Genomic DNA, 16,561 nt, shown 5'->3' with positions numbered 1-16,561 from the left:
TTAACAGTTTTACCCCTAGGGATAATTGGATTGAGTGCTTCATATAAGAACATTTTGAAAAATAATCAAGTGTCTATATACAGAGAGATAGTACGTTGTGTGGAGCACAACTTGGGGATTAGGCTCTCGTTTGAGTGGTTGACAGTTTTCCTTAGGGTTAGAAAGAGAGAGAAAAGGAGAGGCTCTTGTTGTTAAGTTTTGATGTGTTATGAGTAGCTTGTATCACAACGTCTAGAGCTAATCCAAAATTTAATTGCGTTCTCCATTCCTCAAAAAAAAACACTCGCTAATACGATCAGTATTACACTTAACATGAAATGTTGAAGATGTACTTAACAAGATCCTTGCCTAATTCATTTTCCGCATTACAATATATACGCAGTACGTATTGACAAATTAAAGAAGCCGGGTACTCAACTATATACGACTGAATCAACTGATGCTGTAATACTGACATTCCCAAGTTATTACTTGGCCAAAGTCATTTTAGAAACCAATTGTTAGTGTCAGGCAAGTAGGCAAGGCAAGCCACTGTTTCACCGCATTCTACAACGACTTGCCACCCGGAGATCACAGCGACCCCACAAGCAAGCGCCCACGCCCGCGCGAGCGTGACCGGCCGGCCATGCGTTTCTCTCTCTCTCTCTCTCTCTCTACAGTTCTGCGCAACGCACACACGAAGCTAAAAGCACGTGGCATCGGTCGTCCGTTGCAGGCAACCACCACCGGCAGGTCACGGCCGGCCGTGCGTCCGAACCGAACGGCTAGTCCGGCTGCACCGGTGCGGCGGCAGCGTCCATCCAGCAGTGATCGTGGGCCCAGAGAAGCGGCTCGCTCAGGCTGTCGCCGTCGTACTCTTCGGCCGCCGCCGCCGGAGCTGCCGCCCAGAAGGGTGACCAGAGGCCGTCCCTCAGGTCCAGCAGAAAGTCGGGCAAATCAAACAGCACGCTCTCCTCCGTGTTGCTGGCCGCGGCTACCTCCTCCGAACTGGCGGCTGACGACGACGATGGCGTCTCGGCAGCATGATGGGAGGACGACTCGCATTGCTCTACGTCGGCATCGGCATCGACGGCGACGGCGGCGGCGGCGGCGGCAGCAGCCTTGGCTGCGGCGGCCTGGATGTCGGCGGGCGAGGTGGACGCCGGGCGGGGGAGCTCGTGCGCGAGGTGCGGGAAGTTGAGGTGCGCGGCGCGGCCCTTGATGGCTAGCGCGGCCACGTCGTGGGCGCGCGCGGCCATCTCCGCGGTCGGGAACGTGCCGAGCCAGATGCGCGACTTCTTGCGGGGCTCCCTGATCTCGGACACCCACTTGCCCCAGACCCGCATGCGGACGCCGCGGAACGTCGGGTGCCTGGTGCCGGCGCTGCCCCTTTTGCGCCGGCCGCCGCTGCCCTCCTCGCCGCCGCAGTCGTCGTCCACGGTGGCCTCGGGCGCCACCGCCACGCCGTCCCCGGGAGCAGCAAGCGGGGACGCGGCTCTCTTCCGTTTCACGTTCTTGTGGGGCTTGCCGCCGGTCTTGGACAGTAGCTCCTGCGCGCCATTGATGACGCACGAGCCGCCGCCGGAGTCGTCGGAGGAGGAGGAAGAGGTGGTGGGCGCATGGAGTAGTGCGTCAGCTTCCATGGCTCTTTCTTAGAGCTACGAGGGGCGCACTGGACCGGGGCCGTGGAAAAGCGCGGTGCTGCACCGAGGAGAGCGCTTCCGGTTACCGGGCATAAATAGCTCGAGGGCTCAAAAGCTTGTGTGCTGCTAAACGCCACCACCACTACAGTACACAGTGGTAGAGAATACATCTCTGAAACTGACAAATTTGGATGAGTCTGTCACTGTATAGGCTACAGAGTTAGTTAGGACGTCCTTAACTGGAAAATAAACTGACAAATTCCATCTCTGAAACTCTCTGTTTACATTATTTCCAAGTGGTATGTAATGGTCAGACCGTCAGAGTATAATGAACTGCATTACAGGCCACTGGGCTGACAATTTGTGGCAGTGTGATGCTGAAATTGTACAAGCCTCTGTCCAGACGATTTTCTTCTCTTTCTTAAGTGCGGCAGGAAGGGGTTTAGACAGAAAATCGCCCATAGAAAAGCTGCGTCTCAACCACTAGCCGTTACGTGCAGTGGCGGATCTAGCAAAAATTTTAGGGGGCTGAATAACACATATCTTCGACTGCTGCTGGATCTTAAGTCTCAGCCTCACCTACACTATAGAACTTTGCCTAAAAATTTATGGGGCTCAACACCCCAGTTGGATCCGCCCCTGGTTACGTGAGGTGGTGGTGTGCAGCTGCAGTTAAACGGCAAGGAGCACAACGTGCACGTGCTGCCCGACGTTGAACATCTTATAGAATGCGGAGCATATACGTACTTTCAACGTCCAGTCACGCAACCCCCTGCTCATGCAAGTATATGCAACATGTTCCCAGGCCAGTCCCACGTGAGAAACCTGCCTGGATTGCGTCTTTCGAGCAAGCCGCATCAAGACTTGCACGAATCGTCGAGGCGAATCAACAGTCCGCCCGCCCGCCCGTCGTGATCGACAAACGACGCAAGAAAACATCTCGAGAGCAGCAAGATTCCCCCAGAAAGCAGCCGAAAAAGATCGCAGCTGTTCGAGCGGCCACCTGGCGGAACGGGTAACGAGCAAATGCGGGAGTTTCCCAGGCGGGGTCGAGCTGAATCACACCACACGGTGAACCGGATGCAAAGGCTGCAGCGGCAAGCACAGCGAAGTAACAGTAGCACGATATCACGATAGGCCAACCAAAATGGCGTGGGCAGATGTCAAAATGGCCAAACTATCATCAAACAGAAGAGCACGGACTCCAAAATAGCCAAAGTATCATCAAACGAAGTGCACAGACGACGCCCGATTTAGACAAATCAGATTAAAATCTAAAACATACCTCGGCAGTTTTCGCTTCCAAGGACCATCAAGGTGCACCGCAAATCATTACCACCAACAAAATCAATGTTTCTAACACATCAAATAGTAGCACACCATGAGCTGGATACTTTTTAGACGGGTACACAAAAGAACATCGACATGGAGCTTAACTAAGCCAGCCACGCATTGCACAGGCGTGCTCAGTAAATTGTAGCTGAATGACCAGGGTTGAATTCTGGGGCTCTCTTTTTTTCCTGACACTAGTAACAAGCATTTTTGCCAAAAAAGAATCGAGATGATCAGATGGATAAATCCTGCAGAAATTTTTTGGAGAAGTGATCTGATGAACCCAAATTTTACTGCTGAGCACATTGCACCCTTGGGCCAGCCGCCTCCTCGTCTTCATCATAGGCTTCCTGCCGCTTCTGCTGCTGCCTGCGCCTCATCTCCTCTTCTATGTTGACATCATGCAGGGTGGTCTCCTCGCACTGGTCCAGCTCCATGTCCTGACAGTTCGGCTCCCTGGTTTGGGTGGAAGGATCTTCTCCAATGATCGGCAATGGGCAGGGGAGAGCGCACCAGGCTCGGGAAACTCGACATTGAATTCAACAAACAGACTGACCCTTCATGAAAGGACGGCCATGCTGAGGCATACCCTCATCATTAATGGCCTTGTGTTGACCTATTCAAACAAAATAACAAGCAGAACTGAGATTTTATTGGATAGGATAGCTGAGCTCAAAGGAGAAAATAACAAGCAAAAAAGAGAATCAATATATCTTACCTGGTTTAATAACCTCCCCAGGGTTAGATTTGATCAGAAGCTGCCGGCCATCAAGATGAGTAAGAACAAACTGGAAGCCACACAGTGCCTCAGTGAGAGATTGTGTGCTCAACGTATAAGTCATCATACTTCCTCTTAAATTTTGGATGGTCTTTAAGTTGCAAAACAAAAACAATGTCTCCTGTAACTGTATCAGGCTGAAAAAAGCGAAAATTCAAACATTAGATAGATACTGACAACATGCAGATATGTGTGCATATGTGTAAGTTGTAACAGAGACCCACAGCTTCATCAGCTTGACCCTGGAATACAATCTTTTGGCCATGTTGCATTCCTTTCTCCACATGAACCTCCAAGACCTTCTTCTCCTGGACTACCTTGCTTCCTTTACAGCTTGGGCATTTATCCTTGTCACTTATGATCTCGCCTGAACATTGAACAACCTTAAGAACAAACTCAGTGGAACAATATTTTCAAATGAAAGATAAAAGAGCAGCACACCTGATCCTTTGCATTCAGAGCAAACAGTGTTCATCTGTTGGATCATGCCAGGGCCTATCTGTCTTGTTATTGTCCTCATTCCAGCACCACGGCAACCATGGCACGTTCCTGATGCCCCACTCTTCGATCCTTTTCTGAAGGTATAACAAACAGTGAACAGTGAGATCCATACAGATGAATTCAAAAGCAAAGGCAATAGGACATATTTGGTCATGGTGAAGTAAGCATCTCCAAGAGATTAGCCAAAAAGATGAGCCCAATTTACTGATTTAGCTACTCTCTAAAATAGATTTGACAAGAAAATACTAAGTATTCCAACATACTCTGTAAAACCAAGAGGCTGGATGGCCAGTGAGGTAGGCTATCCAAAAGTAGAGAGCGAATGAGGTGTGATGGAGAGCTACTAAATTTGGAGAGTCATTTACAGAGTCTGTTGGTGACATTTTTCCTTTAATAATAGCCCAATTTACCTTTAGAAAATGATTTGGCTAATCTCTTGGAGATGCTCTTAGGGTGTGTCTGAGAGAGCTCCTCCCCAAGGCTTCTCTGGAGGAGCCGGAACCGTTTTAAAGGAGCCACAACTATACGACTATTAAAGTACTAAACCAGACAAACTTGCAGTTTCATTTGAGGGGGATCACTGTACAATGCAATTGTGAAATCACTTCTGGTTTGGGCACCAAATAAACTTCATCAAATCAAATCAAAAGTTATAAAAGGGGAAAATTTGCTTCTTGTGTTACTCTACTGATGGAGAAAATTCCAAGTTAAGTCCACTACACATTAGAACTAAACAACAGAATTTTCTGACAAATGGCAAAACAAAAGATATAAGGGATAAAAGGGCAAATGTCAATATCAGCAAACCATATATTTTTTTCTAATCTAGCACATGGTCACATTAAGAGTGTTGGATGTTTTAGAGATCAAATTATACTCCATAGACTACATCAATGTTTTCAGAAATTTTCCTTGCCAACTTAGTGCCTAAATACAAAGCTGAAAACATCTTTCCATAGTTTATTGCACTTAATATTTGGATTAATTGCAAGAGAAACATCCGCAGCAATAGAACATTGGAACCCTGCATGAGTTGTAGCAGAAATCCAACTGTACACTATTGTGCTGGGACGGAATGTTAAGTACAAATCATGATATATATAATGCAGGTGAATGAAAAAAAAAAGTGAATGACAACATCATGAGTATTCATTTCACAAAATGTCACAAAAATGTGTTTATGGCCCTTAATACTTTTCATGAGCCAGGATTCCGGGGAGTGGGCAATGAGAATACTAAGTCAATAATCTACCGAAATTCAATTCCAGCCACAACAATAACCATTTTGTAACTTCAAATAATCATCATAGCTAATTACTGAAAAAATTGTGGTAGACAAAGAAAATTTAAGATTGCAATGTAAAGTAAAGTTGAACGTAAAAGTTTATGACCGTATCATATAACAGAGAAGCAACTTGACAGGCTACTAGTTCAAAAGAAGAGATTATTGCATAGACCCAAAGGAACTACGCTTCCAGTCATATTACTATTAGTTAGACCAGAAGACACTACTTTCAGCAACCACAGCTGGAGAGAAGCAAGTTCAACACAACAAACTAGAGTGCATAGAAAATTGCAAATGTAACCCTCTTCTTGTGAAACAAAGCTATGCTGCATAGGACCTACCACCCTCCCATGAAATACTCAATGTGCGCATAGTAATGTTCATGTCTGATTTTTTATTACGTTAAATTCAACATGAACACACATAAATGAAAGCCACTAAGCCAGTGATGCATCATTTGAAAGTTGAGACATTAGTATATTTGCAGCACTTGCCACATATCAACACAGCAAAACTGTTCATCTTTAGACAATTTATCCATTGAGAACAAAGAAAAACTTTACCCCTTGCACTTGGAGCACAAAACACTCCGCGATAAAGATAGTTTCTTGGTTGTCCCATTATACAGATCTTCTAAGGAAACCTTCATAGTATGCACCACATCTTCACCACGCTTTTGTCTGCGTCCTCTTGAGCTACCTCCTATTAACCATAAATAGATATATAAAAATTGTAGTATTTTTAATCTAAAAGGGAAGCATGAAGCAACTATACATATAAACAACACAAGATATTCTGATTACCCCCAAAGGTGCTAGAACCCGGAAAAAGTTGCTCAAAAATGTCGAATGGGCTATGGAAATCACTGCCGCCGCCCTCCTCCCATTCCCTCCTTAAGGGCATCTTCTCCATACTGGTCATAGATCTCCCTCTTCTCCGGGTCGCTAAGAACATCATAAGCTTGAGACAACTCTTTAAACTGCCCAGTTCATCAAGAAAAAACTGGCGATGAGAACACCTTCAATTGCACATACTAAGATAATAGTACAGAACAAATGTTTACAGAACAAACCTTCTCAGGGTCTCCACCCTTGTCAGGATGGTTTTTTATGGCAGCTTTTCTGTATGCTTTCTTTAGCTCATCTTGACTTGCAGTCTTAGACACACCAAGAACCTCGTAATACTTGGTATTGTTACTGCTCTTCCTTGGCATGCGTCCAAACATGGTTGATAATAGGTACTTGCTATGAACGGAAAACTCGAATCAAATCAAGCGATTAATAATAATAATAATAAATGATAAAAAGTGCCAGTACTTTTCAAAAGAGAAGCTACTCTGTATAGCAGTGAACTTATATACAATAAAAAAACATCGCCTTACCAAAAATAAGGAACGGCAAAAGATATATACGAGGACTAAACCACGGGCGGACCAGACTAGCGGCATAGGGGTTCAGTTGAACACACGAAAAAATTGGAGGATATGCTGCTATTACTACGCTACCGCCCAAAACACGAACTCACAACACACTAGACGGATCGACGCATCCATACCAGATCGAAAGATTTGACAACTCGCAGCAAACAACGGATTATTCCACAGAACAAACCAAAAGATGCATCCAGGTGAGCTAGGGTTTCCTTACCAGCAAAGGAAGAAGTCAGTTCGAGCAAGGATGGATCTCCACCGCACGCCGGCCCACGGTGAGCGGGGCGAGGGCGAGGGCGACGACGCGGGGAGGACGAGATGCGGCGCTGCAGCGGAAGGGCGCCTGGATCTGTAGAGGCGTGTACGGCGCGGAGACGCCTATAATAGGAGTTGGGACAGGAAGGGAAGAGTCGTAGTACGTGGGCTGGATTGGTGGGTGATATAGCCCGGCCCATGGAAATACAACTTGATTGAGTTGCATTTGCACCATGGGCTGAGAGGGGGTCATCCTAAAATATCTCGTCAGTCCATCTTACTACAACTTTCATCATCATAAAGGAAAAGGCTCAATTTTATTTTACTTTCTAAACTATCACACAGTCAATTTTTCTTTTTTTAAATTTCATAATTAGACATCTTACCTCTTCAACTTAAAATCATTTAAATTACATTCCTACTCTAGTTTGAAGTAGTTTAAAGATGGTTTTATCCTCTTTTTAGTTAAAAATAGTAAATGCTTGATAAAGTTTTAAAACTACAAAAATACCTAGAGATAGATTGAGATATGAAAAATCCAAATAAATTATCTATAATTCCTTGAAAATATCTCTAGAAGCTTCTAAAATTTGTTTTATCCCTAGGAAAATGGAAAAAATATCCAAAAAAGTCTAGAAAATTCTCAAAACATTATAATTGATGTACAAATATAATTTGAAACTTTACACAACATAAAAAAAGACACGACCAACATGAATCCATAGCATGAATGCATTCAACATTAACATATGTTGCATCCATGATAGTTTCATCTCGTATTTTTATCATTAAAAGCTCTCAAAACATATTTGTACATTAATCAGAATGTCTGAGAATTTTCTAGGTTTGTATGGATATTTTCCCCATTTTTAAAGCTAAATCGAATTTCTAGAAGCTTGTAGAGATATTTTCATGAGCTCTAGATATTTTATTTGGATTTATTGTATCACAATCGATCTCTAAGATTTTTTTCCATAAGCTTTATAAGCTAGAGACTTTTTTGTGGTTTAAAAGACTAACTATTCATCGAATTATTCTTAACTAAGAAAGACAAAACTACCTTTAAACCCACTTGAAACCAAGGCAGGGAGGTAATTTGAACGGGGTGAAATGTCTGGTTTTAGAGTTTGAGGGGGGCAAATCAAACTATGGAGATAGTTCATGGAGGTAAAATAGACTTTTTTGCTTCCTCCCATGCCGCCAAGTGTATCCGCAGACCACGCCCTAAGTCTAAAGTTCTCTTTTGCACACTCATATTTTTTGTAAAAAGGATGCTTTTATCTGTCCTTCAACTATTTTCTCCAATAAAGTCATGTTTTTCTCCACCATCAACAAAAATGGTTATTTATCACTTTTGTCTTCTTCAACTTCTAAAACCATTTGTTTTCCACTATAAATGACTTTGATAGTGCTTTATCATATATGGCATATCGTTAGGCATCCTACGAGGCTACATGTCAGGCGCAAATTAATTGGACTACATTGATACTTTATGGGTCAAATAAACTTTACCACATAATCTACATAAATATTATTTTTAAAAACATTATCCAATCATTTTATTGAAAAACTATGCAATAGAAATCCAAAAATGTCATTTTTGTGTTAGAGATTCATTAGAAATGTTTTAGCTCAGGAAAATATGAAGCCAACATTGTCACAACCCAACCACTCCATCTTGTTTAAACTTTTGCTCATCACATTGCTAAGCCTAATCAATCGACTCCTTTTTCACATGGGTACAGAGCAATGCGTGCCGCTGGATCATATGACAAGACGTGGATGCTACAATTTATTTCAAAATTTAATAACGTTATTCTTTCAGCTAGTGTTATTTGAAAAATATATTCCCATGTCACATGGGTGCGAAGCAATGCGTGGCGCTTGACCATGTGACAATCCATCGTGTGGGGTTGAGACTGAGAGTTTGAGACATTAGAACTAACCATTTTCTTTGAAATCATAGTGAGGAAGCAAATCACTATGTACACTCTACCTTACAAACACCCTTACACCCTATCTCATGAGCACTTATGAAAAGACTAAACCGATAGATCTAAAAACTATTAACAAATCATCGTAAATGTCTCATTGTCAGCAGACATATTGCTTACCGTTGAAAGAATAGAACCTAAATCAATCTAGGAAAAATTCAAACATCCTCACCAAGTCGAGGATTTGAAGATGGATGGCTAGGTTCCACCACACTTAACCTATCAATTCAAAGGGGGCACTCAAACTCTAGGAAGCCGATTTGTTCACATACAAGATGCGACCAAGTTAACACTTAAAGACCACTTAGATCATTTGTCGTGCTTATGTTTAGCATTCCCAATCCCTAGTAAGGATACAATAAAGGTTTTTTTCTTGCTTCATGAAAGAGCCAATTCAATTTGCTAAGCTCGACAAAGATTTACTAACCTAGATAGACAAGGCAAGCTAGACTAGAAACTGAGCACCCCTTTCATTTCTTATTTGGAAAGCAAGAATGTAGGGTAGGGCCACGAAAATACTTCTATGTGTTGTCTCTCTGATCACAAAATCTTCTTCCTGTTACAAGGATATACTCTTTCATCCTAAAATAGAAGTCATTCTCGCTTCCCGAGAAGTCATTTTTTTAACTTTGACCAATTATATATAAAAGAATATTAATATTTATACATAATTAATATCATTAGATAGATTGTTGAATATACTTTCTAATAAACTTATTTGGGATATAAATGTTACACATATTTTCTACAAACCTAATCAAAGTTGAGAAAGTTTGACATACATGCATTCCATAACAACTTTTTTTCTAGGACGGAGGGAAGTAGGAGCAACTGACCTGTTGAAAGGTCCTTATTTGATTTTGATAATTGAATGACAACCTAGGTGCACTAATGTGTTTAAATGTGAGATACACAAGTGATTAATTCATAGGTACATGTGTGTGAGCAATACCTTCCATGGAGGTGAATGACTTGGATTTGTTACAAGGCTCACACATGTGATGAATGAGCTCATTGCATATGAGACATGACATTAAGTCATGTGACTAAGGTGGAGAAGATCAAGAGAAGACTTGGCTTGATGGACTGGTTGCAAGCGTGAAGGACAAGTTAAAGGCTTTGTAGCGATAGAGCGCGTGGCGGTGAAGCTTGAGCAAGACTTGGCGCCGATGGACAAAGGGCAACAGTGAAAAGCAGTGAGGTCAAGATTGATGTACCAACAAGGTCATATGATGATATGAAGTGAATCATATCATTTATGATATGGTTGGTGCATGTGTTGCATCGACATTGAAGGGGATAGAATGGAATACGCAAGGCAAAGGTATAACCTAGGTGTTGGTATATTTAACGCACCTAGATAAATCCGCAAGCGTACGGATACCGCTATAGCTTTCACCTGGAAGTATTCCAAGTATCGTATCCATAGGGAAACATGTGAGAGTGACTACGTCTAACTTAACCCAGAGTAGCAACAAGACTTAAGATAACAGGAGTATAGAGGAGACCACAAAGGTCTTCTAGTTCTAACTTCCGTAAGATATGTCTTCTATTGTTCAACTGGGGATATTACTTAGAGAAACACAAGCAGAGTATGTTTCCTGTAGTAACTAAATCCTGCTAGGCCTACAAACAGGAGGTAGACTACAAAGGATTCAACGAGGCTATAAGAGTCATCCTCGTGAGCTACCACCGATCTAGAATATAGGGTACATACACAAGTAACCTGGTCTAAGCACCATATTTACACCTATAATTACTACTTTAACCTAGAGCGTCCAATAGATTAAAGCACTCAAAGAGTTGTGAACCTGATGAACAATATAAACACGATGCTTACTTGAATTAGAAATTCATTACCAGAGAATCCTTAGAACCAAGCTCAAGTATAACTTGATTCCATCAGGGTACAAGCCATAGAGAGAGCACCGATAGGCTGACACTTCCTCCAAACTTTTCCCTCATACTCTATCTCACTATTATTTATAAGACTAGATCCTATGGAGAACTAATCTTCTCTTGATAGCTGGCTCTGATCCTGACAAGGAGAATATGAATTAGGGTTTTAGGATAGCTCTAGAAAGGGGGTTAGGGGCTGCTATATATAGGCCGAGGTGTAGTAGGGGATAAGGAATCACCACGTCATCGATCCGCGTCAACTACTCCCTCGATCACCGTTGGATAAACTGACCTAGAACCACCTTAAAATCAACAGTGTAGATCTTATGAACGAGTATGAGGCAGCGGAGGGTGAGCAGGCTCTATGGCAGGCCGACCGGCCTATGGGTTGGGCCACCAACCCACTTTCATGGCCGTTTGGCCCAAGCTTTGGTGTGGTGCCTTCTAGAACCTTCTAGAGTTATCTTTCGTAGTTTTCGTGGGTTGAATCACCTGTTGTCGTTGATTTGTTTGTTTGGAGTGTATGACAGTGGCCCCAGAAGCTGTTTTCTGTATAAATCCTCCTACAATCATGAAATCACCAAAGCTCATGGAATTCATTAGTTTAAACCCATACATCTATGTTTGGTGATGGAATTAAATATAAATGCAGATTATGTTAACGGTTTATAATTGGTGTTTGTGATCGTCAACAAGCTTCCCTAAGCTTAACCTTTGCTTGTCCCTGAGCAAAGCTAACCTCAACAATGGATCCAAAATTGCTACAATGCTTTCACGCCTCAAAAGTACACATGAGTTCAATAAAAAATTCTCCTTTGAATTAGAATAAACTGATCTAACTTTTAAATTTATCCATATTACCTTCAAACCATGTGGCTTTTTAGCCTTCACTTGGGTCTTGAGTAATTAAAAGATAGAATGATCAGTTAAGTACTATGTCTTAAGTTCTTTGTTTCACCACTGTTCCAGAGTTTTAAAAGTTTTCAAAAATAAAACTCCAAGAGATTCCTTTGTACGACACTCTCAAGTCTCTCAATATATGTGGTATTTATGGATCCTCACAAAGGCAACAATGATGTTATGTCTTTTCTGTTTCTACAACTAAAGTTATGTGGAGTTTACGTGTAGGGAGAAACTAGAGCATACTTGCAATGCATATATTGTAAAGTCAAACAATGGATACAAAGAGAGTTGAGCCATACAATCAAATCAAGATTTATATGTGTGTGGATAAATGGTGGATATATATGGTGGCTAACCTAATTCTACTTTGCTCCTTGAAAACTTATCTCTCTTTTGAAACTTGAAAATAATTTTGCAAGAGAACAGGGGCTATCTTATTCATCTCTTTCTTTTTTCAGGCGGGCATCTAAGTACCCATTGTTTTAGATATCTCGGACACTTATCCATTTTTCTCAACTCTCTTTTTTTGTATTTTTTGTGAATAATTTTTGCATAGCCCATGTCTCTTTTTGCAACAAAACTTTGAGAGAGATATTAACAAGAACTTTGAAGCATTTATTTTGAGTGGATGGAAAACAAGGCATGTTTTTGCGCCTACCCCTAGTATAGTAGTAGTGCATATCTGGGTGGTGTGTACGTGATCTTGATTTTAAGAGCATGATAAATCTCTCATAAGGATCAACAAAGCTTGACAAAATTCAATGCAAAAGCAAGCAGTATATATGTGGAAGTTTTCCTAGCCCCTAAATAACATGTATGGCTCTGGTAGGAATTCAAGCTTTTGTCATACATGAACTCATCATATAGCATTTTTGTGTTTTTAGGAAGTAAATTTCTAGAACTTTAGTGTCATTTGGAACAAGATAAAAAGTAGCTCAGATCTTCTCATATTATATCCGTCAATTACCTAGACTTAGATCAAGCAAATGCTACCCACGAGTTTCAAGTTCAGAGTAAATCTTTATATACAAAACAGTCATATCCAAAACTCAGGAGAATTCAAGACTAAAAACTAGGTACTTGAAAGGAATTACACAGAGCAATTATTCATCATTTTCATTTAAGAGATTATTCTAAGTCCTCTTTATTTTATTCAGATCTCAAATTAAAGCAACCTAGATACACTCTTTTTTATTTTATTTTTAATTTTACTAGATCACACATTATTACTATAAATGACTAATGCAAAGATAAATTTTATTTTGTTTTCATTCATCATTCTTTTAACTATTAAAAGAAACTAAAACTAAAAACAAAGGAGAAAATTCTTACCTAGATACACGGGAGTGCTTCTCCCCTAAGCTAGCTCTTTCAGTGAGGGTTCGGTGTTGTAAGTTCTTCAAACCGGATTTCTCCTCATGAAGTTTATTGACCAAATACCTCAGTTTGCTCTAAAGAGGAGGATTCTTGTGATGACGCCTTTAATGGTGATGTCACCTCCTTCTGCCAAATCCGTCTTGGTTTTGAGTTTAGACTTTGTTTGATAGGTTCAGAACACTTGTAGAAAGTTAGAGATTCAACTGACTCTCCCATACTTTGCTTGAAGTGTGTCCTGCTCATGAGACAAGGTAGAGATCAAGTGTATGAGCTCTATTGGTGAGAAAACACCAATAAAACCAAAATTTTATTCTTCTCCAACCTTAGGCACATTGAATATGATAAAGTTGATGTTTATGTGCTTTGTTCAATTACAATATGGGTGATAAGATTAGAAGATTGAATATGAATGTAGTATTTAAGTACATTTGGCTAAAAGGGTTGAATTGCTTAACTCATGGAAGGATCGTCTATCTGTGCATAATGTATCAATCTTTACTTGATTGTGACTATCATCTTCCAAAGATAGGATGTGCAATGTTTTAGCTCATTTGATTAAAACTATGAGATCAAGAAAGTAGTGCTAGGAACAAGCTTAAAGAACATGTTGAGTTAGTCAGGTTGGATTAAGTGATGGAGTTGTAATTCAAACATGTTTTGTTTCTTATTTATGTGCATACCAGAATCAAGAAAAAGCCTTTTAAGTAATGGCCATTTACCTTAGGATGTTACCTTTGTCATCGGAGCATGATGACACCATGTGATGAAGAGTAAGTGATGCGTGATGGTCTTTCCCTTTTTCTTGAAGTTTTCCTTATTCAACTAGCCTCGCAACTTGAGTGTTCATGAGCTTTTTGTTTCCTAAATTGCACCCTTTCTTTCTCATCCTTTTGTTATGCCATCTTTTTGCTCTTTGATCTTGACATCTTGTTGGACCTTACGCTCTACTCATTCATTGTTGTATGCCTCAGATCTGTTGATTTGCTTGTCCACTTCCTATGAGTGAGTGCTTTGATTACTGATCGTGTTTGATGGCACTCAACATCTTTGTTCCATAACTGCAGTGGTGGCTGGGTTTATAGATTCATGCCAAACCATAGACAAGCGTAGCTTGTATTCATTCATCCCTACAAAATGTTAGTGGAGACATACCCAAAAGAATACAACAAATTTAAACTATGGATTGTTGTCCATAAATTTTATGAATTACATCTATGCTAATGAAAAGATGATTTTAGGATTGCTTTAGCATAAATTTTGTTTATCATATTTTATATAAGCATGGCTCAAGGCAGAGGTAACTTGCAGTAGAAGACTATAGGAAACCGTGACGCCTAGGAGGGGGGTGAATTAGGTAACTTAAAATTCTAACTCTAAATTATGGCCTCTTTTTCTAATCCTAGCAAAACCTATGCAAAAGATAAACTATCTAAATGTGCAACTATGGTTTTGCTAGTGTATTGCTATCTCTACCGCAAAAGGAGTGATGTAATCAATGTAAATACGGAAGCTAAAGAGCAAGGTAGAGATATGCAAACTCCCATCGATGATTGCAGTATTTTTATCAAGGTATCGAGAAGCGCGCAAGTTTTTCCCTAGTCCTCGTTGGAGCCCCTCGCAAGGGCCAAGCTCTCGGTCGAGTAACTCTATGGATAGCCTTAGGCCTTCCCCACGCGTAAGTGGGTCTCCGACGTGCCTTCCAGCAAGCCTCTCCCAGATGCTCCCCGCCGTCTTCACTATCAAGCTTCCAGCCAAAATGCCACGGGCCTTGTTCCCTCTAGTACACGATGGTGGCCACACCACAAACGTGATTGGTGTGATCTCGCAAGACTACAAGTGAAAGGTCCTAATGTCTAGAGGGGGGTGAATATCCTAATAACAATTTCTACAACAATACTTAACAAAAGGGTTAGACAATTATGAGGCGAAGCAAGAGTTGCGCTAGCCTACTCAAAATACAAGCCACCTACCACAATTCTAGTTTAGATAATATCTATCCACACAATAGCGATGACACTACACTAAGTTAGTGTGCTCTCAAAAGCTAACTAAAGAGCCACACTTACCAAACTAACAAGCTCTCACAATTAGCTACACTAAAGAGCTTGACAACTAGTTTACAGTAATGTAATGAGAGTGAGCAAAAAGGTTATACCGTCGTGTTGAGGAAGGAGCCAATCAATCACAAGGATGAATAACAATGAAGACCAATCACCTCAAAATCAATGATGAACACAATGATTTTTACTGAGGTTCACTTGCTTGCCGGCAAGCTAGTCCTTGTTGTGGCGATTCACTCACTTGGAGGTTCACGCGCTAATTGGCTTCACACGCCAAACCCTCAATAGGGTGCCGCACAACCAACATAAGATGAGGATCACATAAGCCATGAGCAATCCACTAGAGTACCTTTTGGCTCTTCGACGGGGAAAGGTCAAGAACCCCTCACAATCACCACGATCAGAGCCGGAGACAATCACCAACCTTTGCTCAACGATCCTCACTGATCCAAGCCATCTAGGTGGCGGCAATCACCAAGAGTAACAAGCGAATCCCGCAGCGAAACACGAATACCAAGTGCCTCTAGATGCAAACACTCAAGCAATGCACTTGGATTCTCTCCCAATCTCACAAAGATGATGAATCAATGATGGAGATGAGTGGGAGGGCTTTGGCTAAGCTCACAAGGTTGCTATGTCAAAGCAAATGGCCAAGAGAGTGAGCTTGAGCTGGCCATAGGGCTTAAATAGAAGCCCCCACGAAATAGAGCCGTTGTACCCCTTCATTGGGCACAACACGGGGTGACCCCGGTCAGATCGACTAGATGCTGGCCCTCAGTGTCCGGTCATGTGATACACGCCATGTGTCCCCTCTCTTTGAATATTGTTCACCCGATCTCAACAGTCAATAGTCAACCAGACGCTGCAGCATAAGTGACTGGACACTGAGCCTCCAGCGTCCGGTCATTTCCAGTAAGGTTCTAGACATGAATTTCTTTGACCGAACGCGTCCGTTCATGCTTGACCGAACATAGCCAGCGTCGGGTCACACGGTGACTTTCTTCTACGCTGTCCGACAACACGACATGACATAGCCTTCCAGCATCCGGTCAGTTGACCGACGCCAGCGTCCATGCTGCTACAACTGACCGGACGCATCGGTCCCTCTGAGACCAGCGTTCGGTCA

At 41.8% G+C, this 16,561-nt stretch overlaps 1 protein-coding gene and 1 pseudogene across 1 annotated transcript; both read right to left on the bottom strand.

The window, feature by feature from the left end:
* Positions 1-345: 345 nt before the first annotated feature.
* On the bottom strand, positions 346-1,900 carry LOC136464023 (ethylene-responsive transcription factor ERF024-like). The gene has a single exon (XM_066462990.1). It carries the CDS (start codon positions 1,620-1,622, stop codon positions 765-767), a length of 858 nt encoding a protein of 285 aa, XP_066319087.1. The 5' UTR covers positions 1,623-1,900; the 3' UTR covers positions 346-764.
* Positions 1,901-2,954: 1,054 nt separating this feature from the next.
* Positions 2,955-7,320, bottom strand: LOC136467450 (chaperone protein dnaJ A6-like; annotated as a pseudogene).
* Between the last annotated feature and the right edge of the window lie 9,241 nt (positions 7,321-16,561).

This window comes from Miscanthus floridulus, chromosome 7, assembly GCF_019320115.1.
Source record: "Miscanthus floridulus cultivar M001 chromosome 7, ASM1932011v1, whole genome shotgun sequence".
NCBI classification, from domain to species: domain Eukaryota; kingdom Viridiplantae; phylum Streptophyta; class Magnoliopsida; order Poales; family Poaceae; genus Miscanthus; species Miscanthus floridulus.
This window is presented reverse-complemented; position numbering and strand designations above follow the sequence as displayed.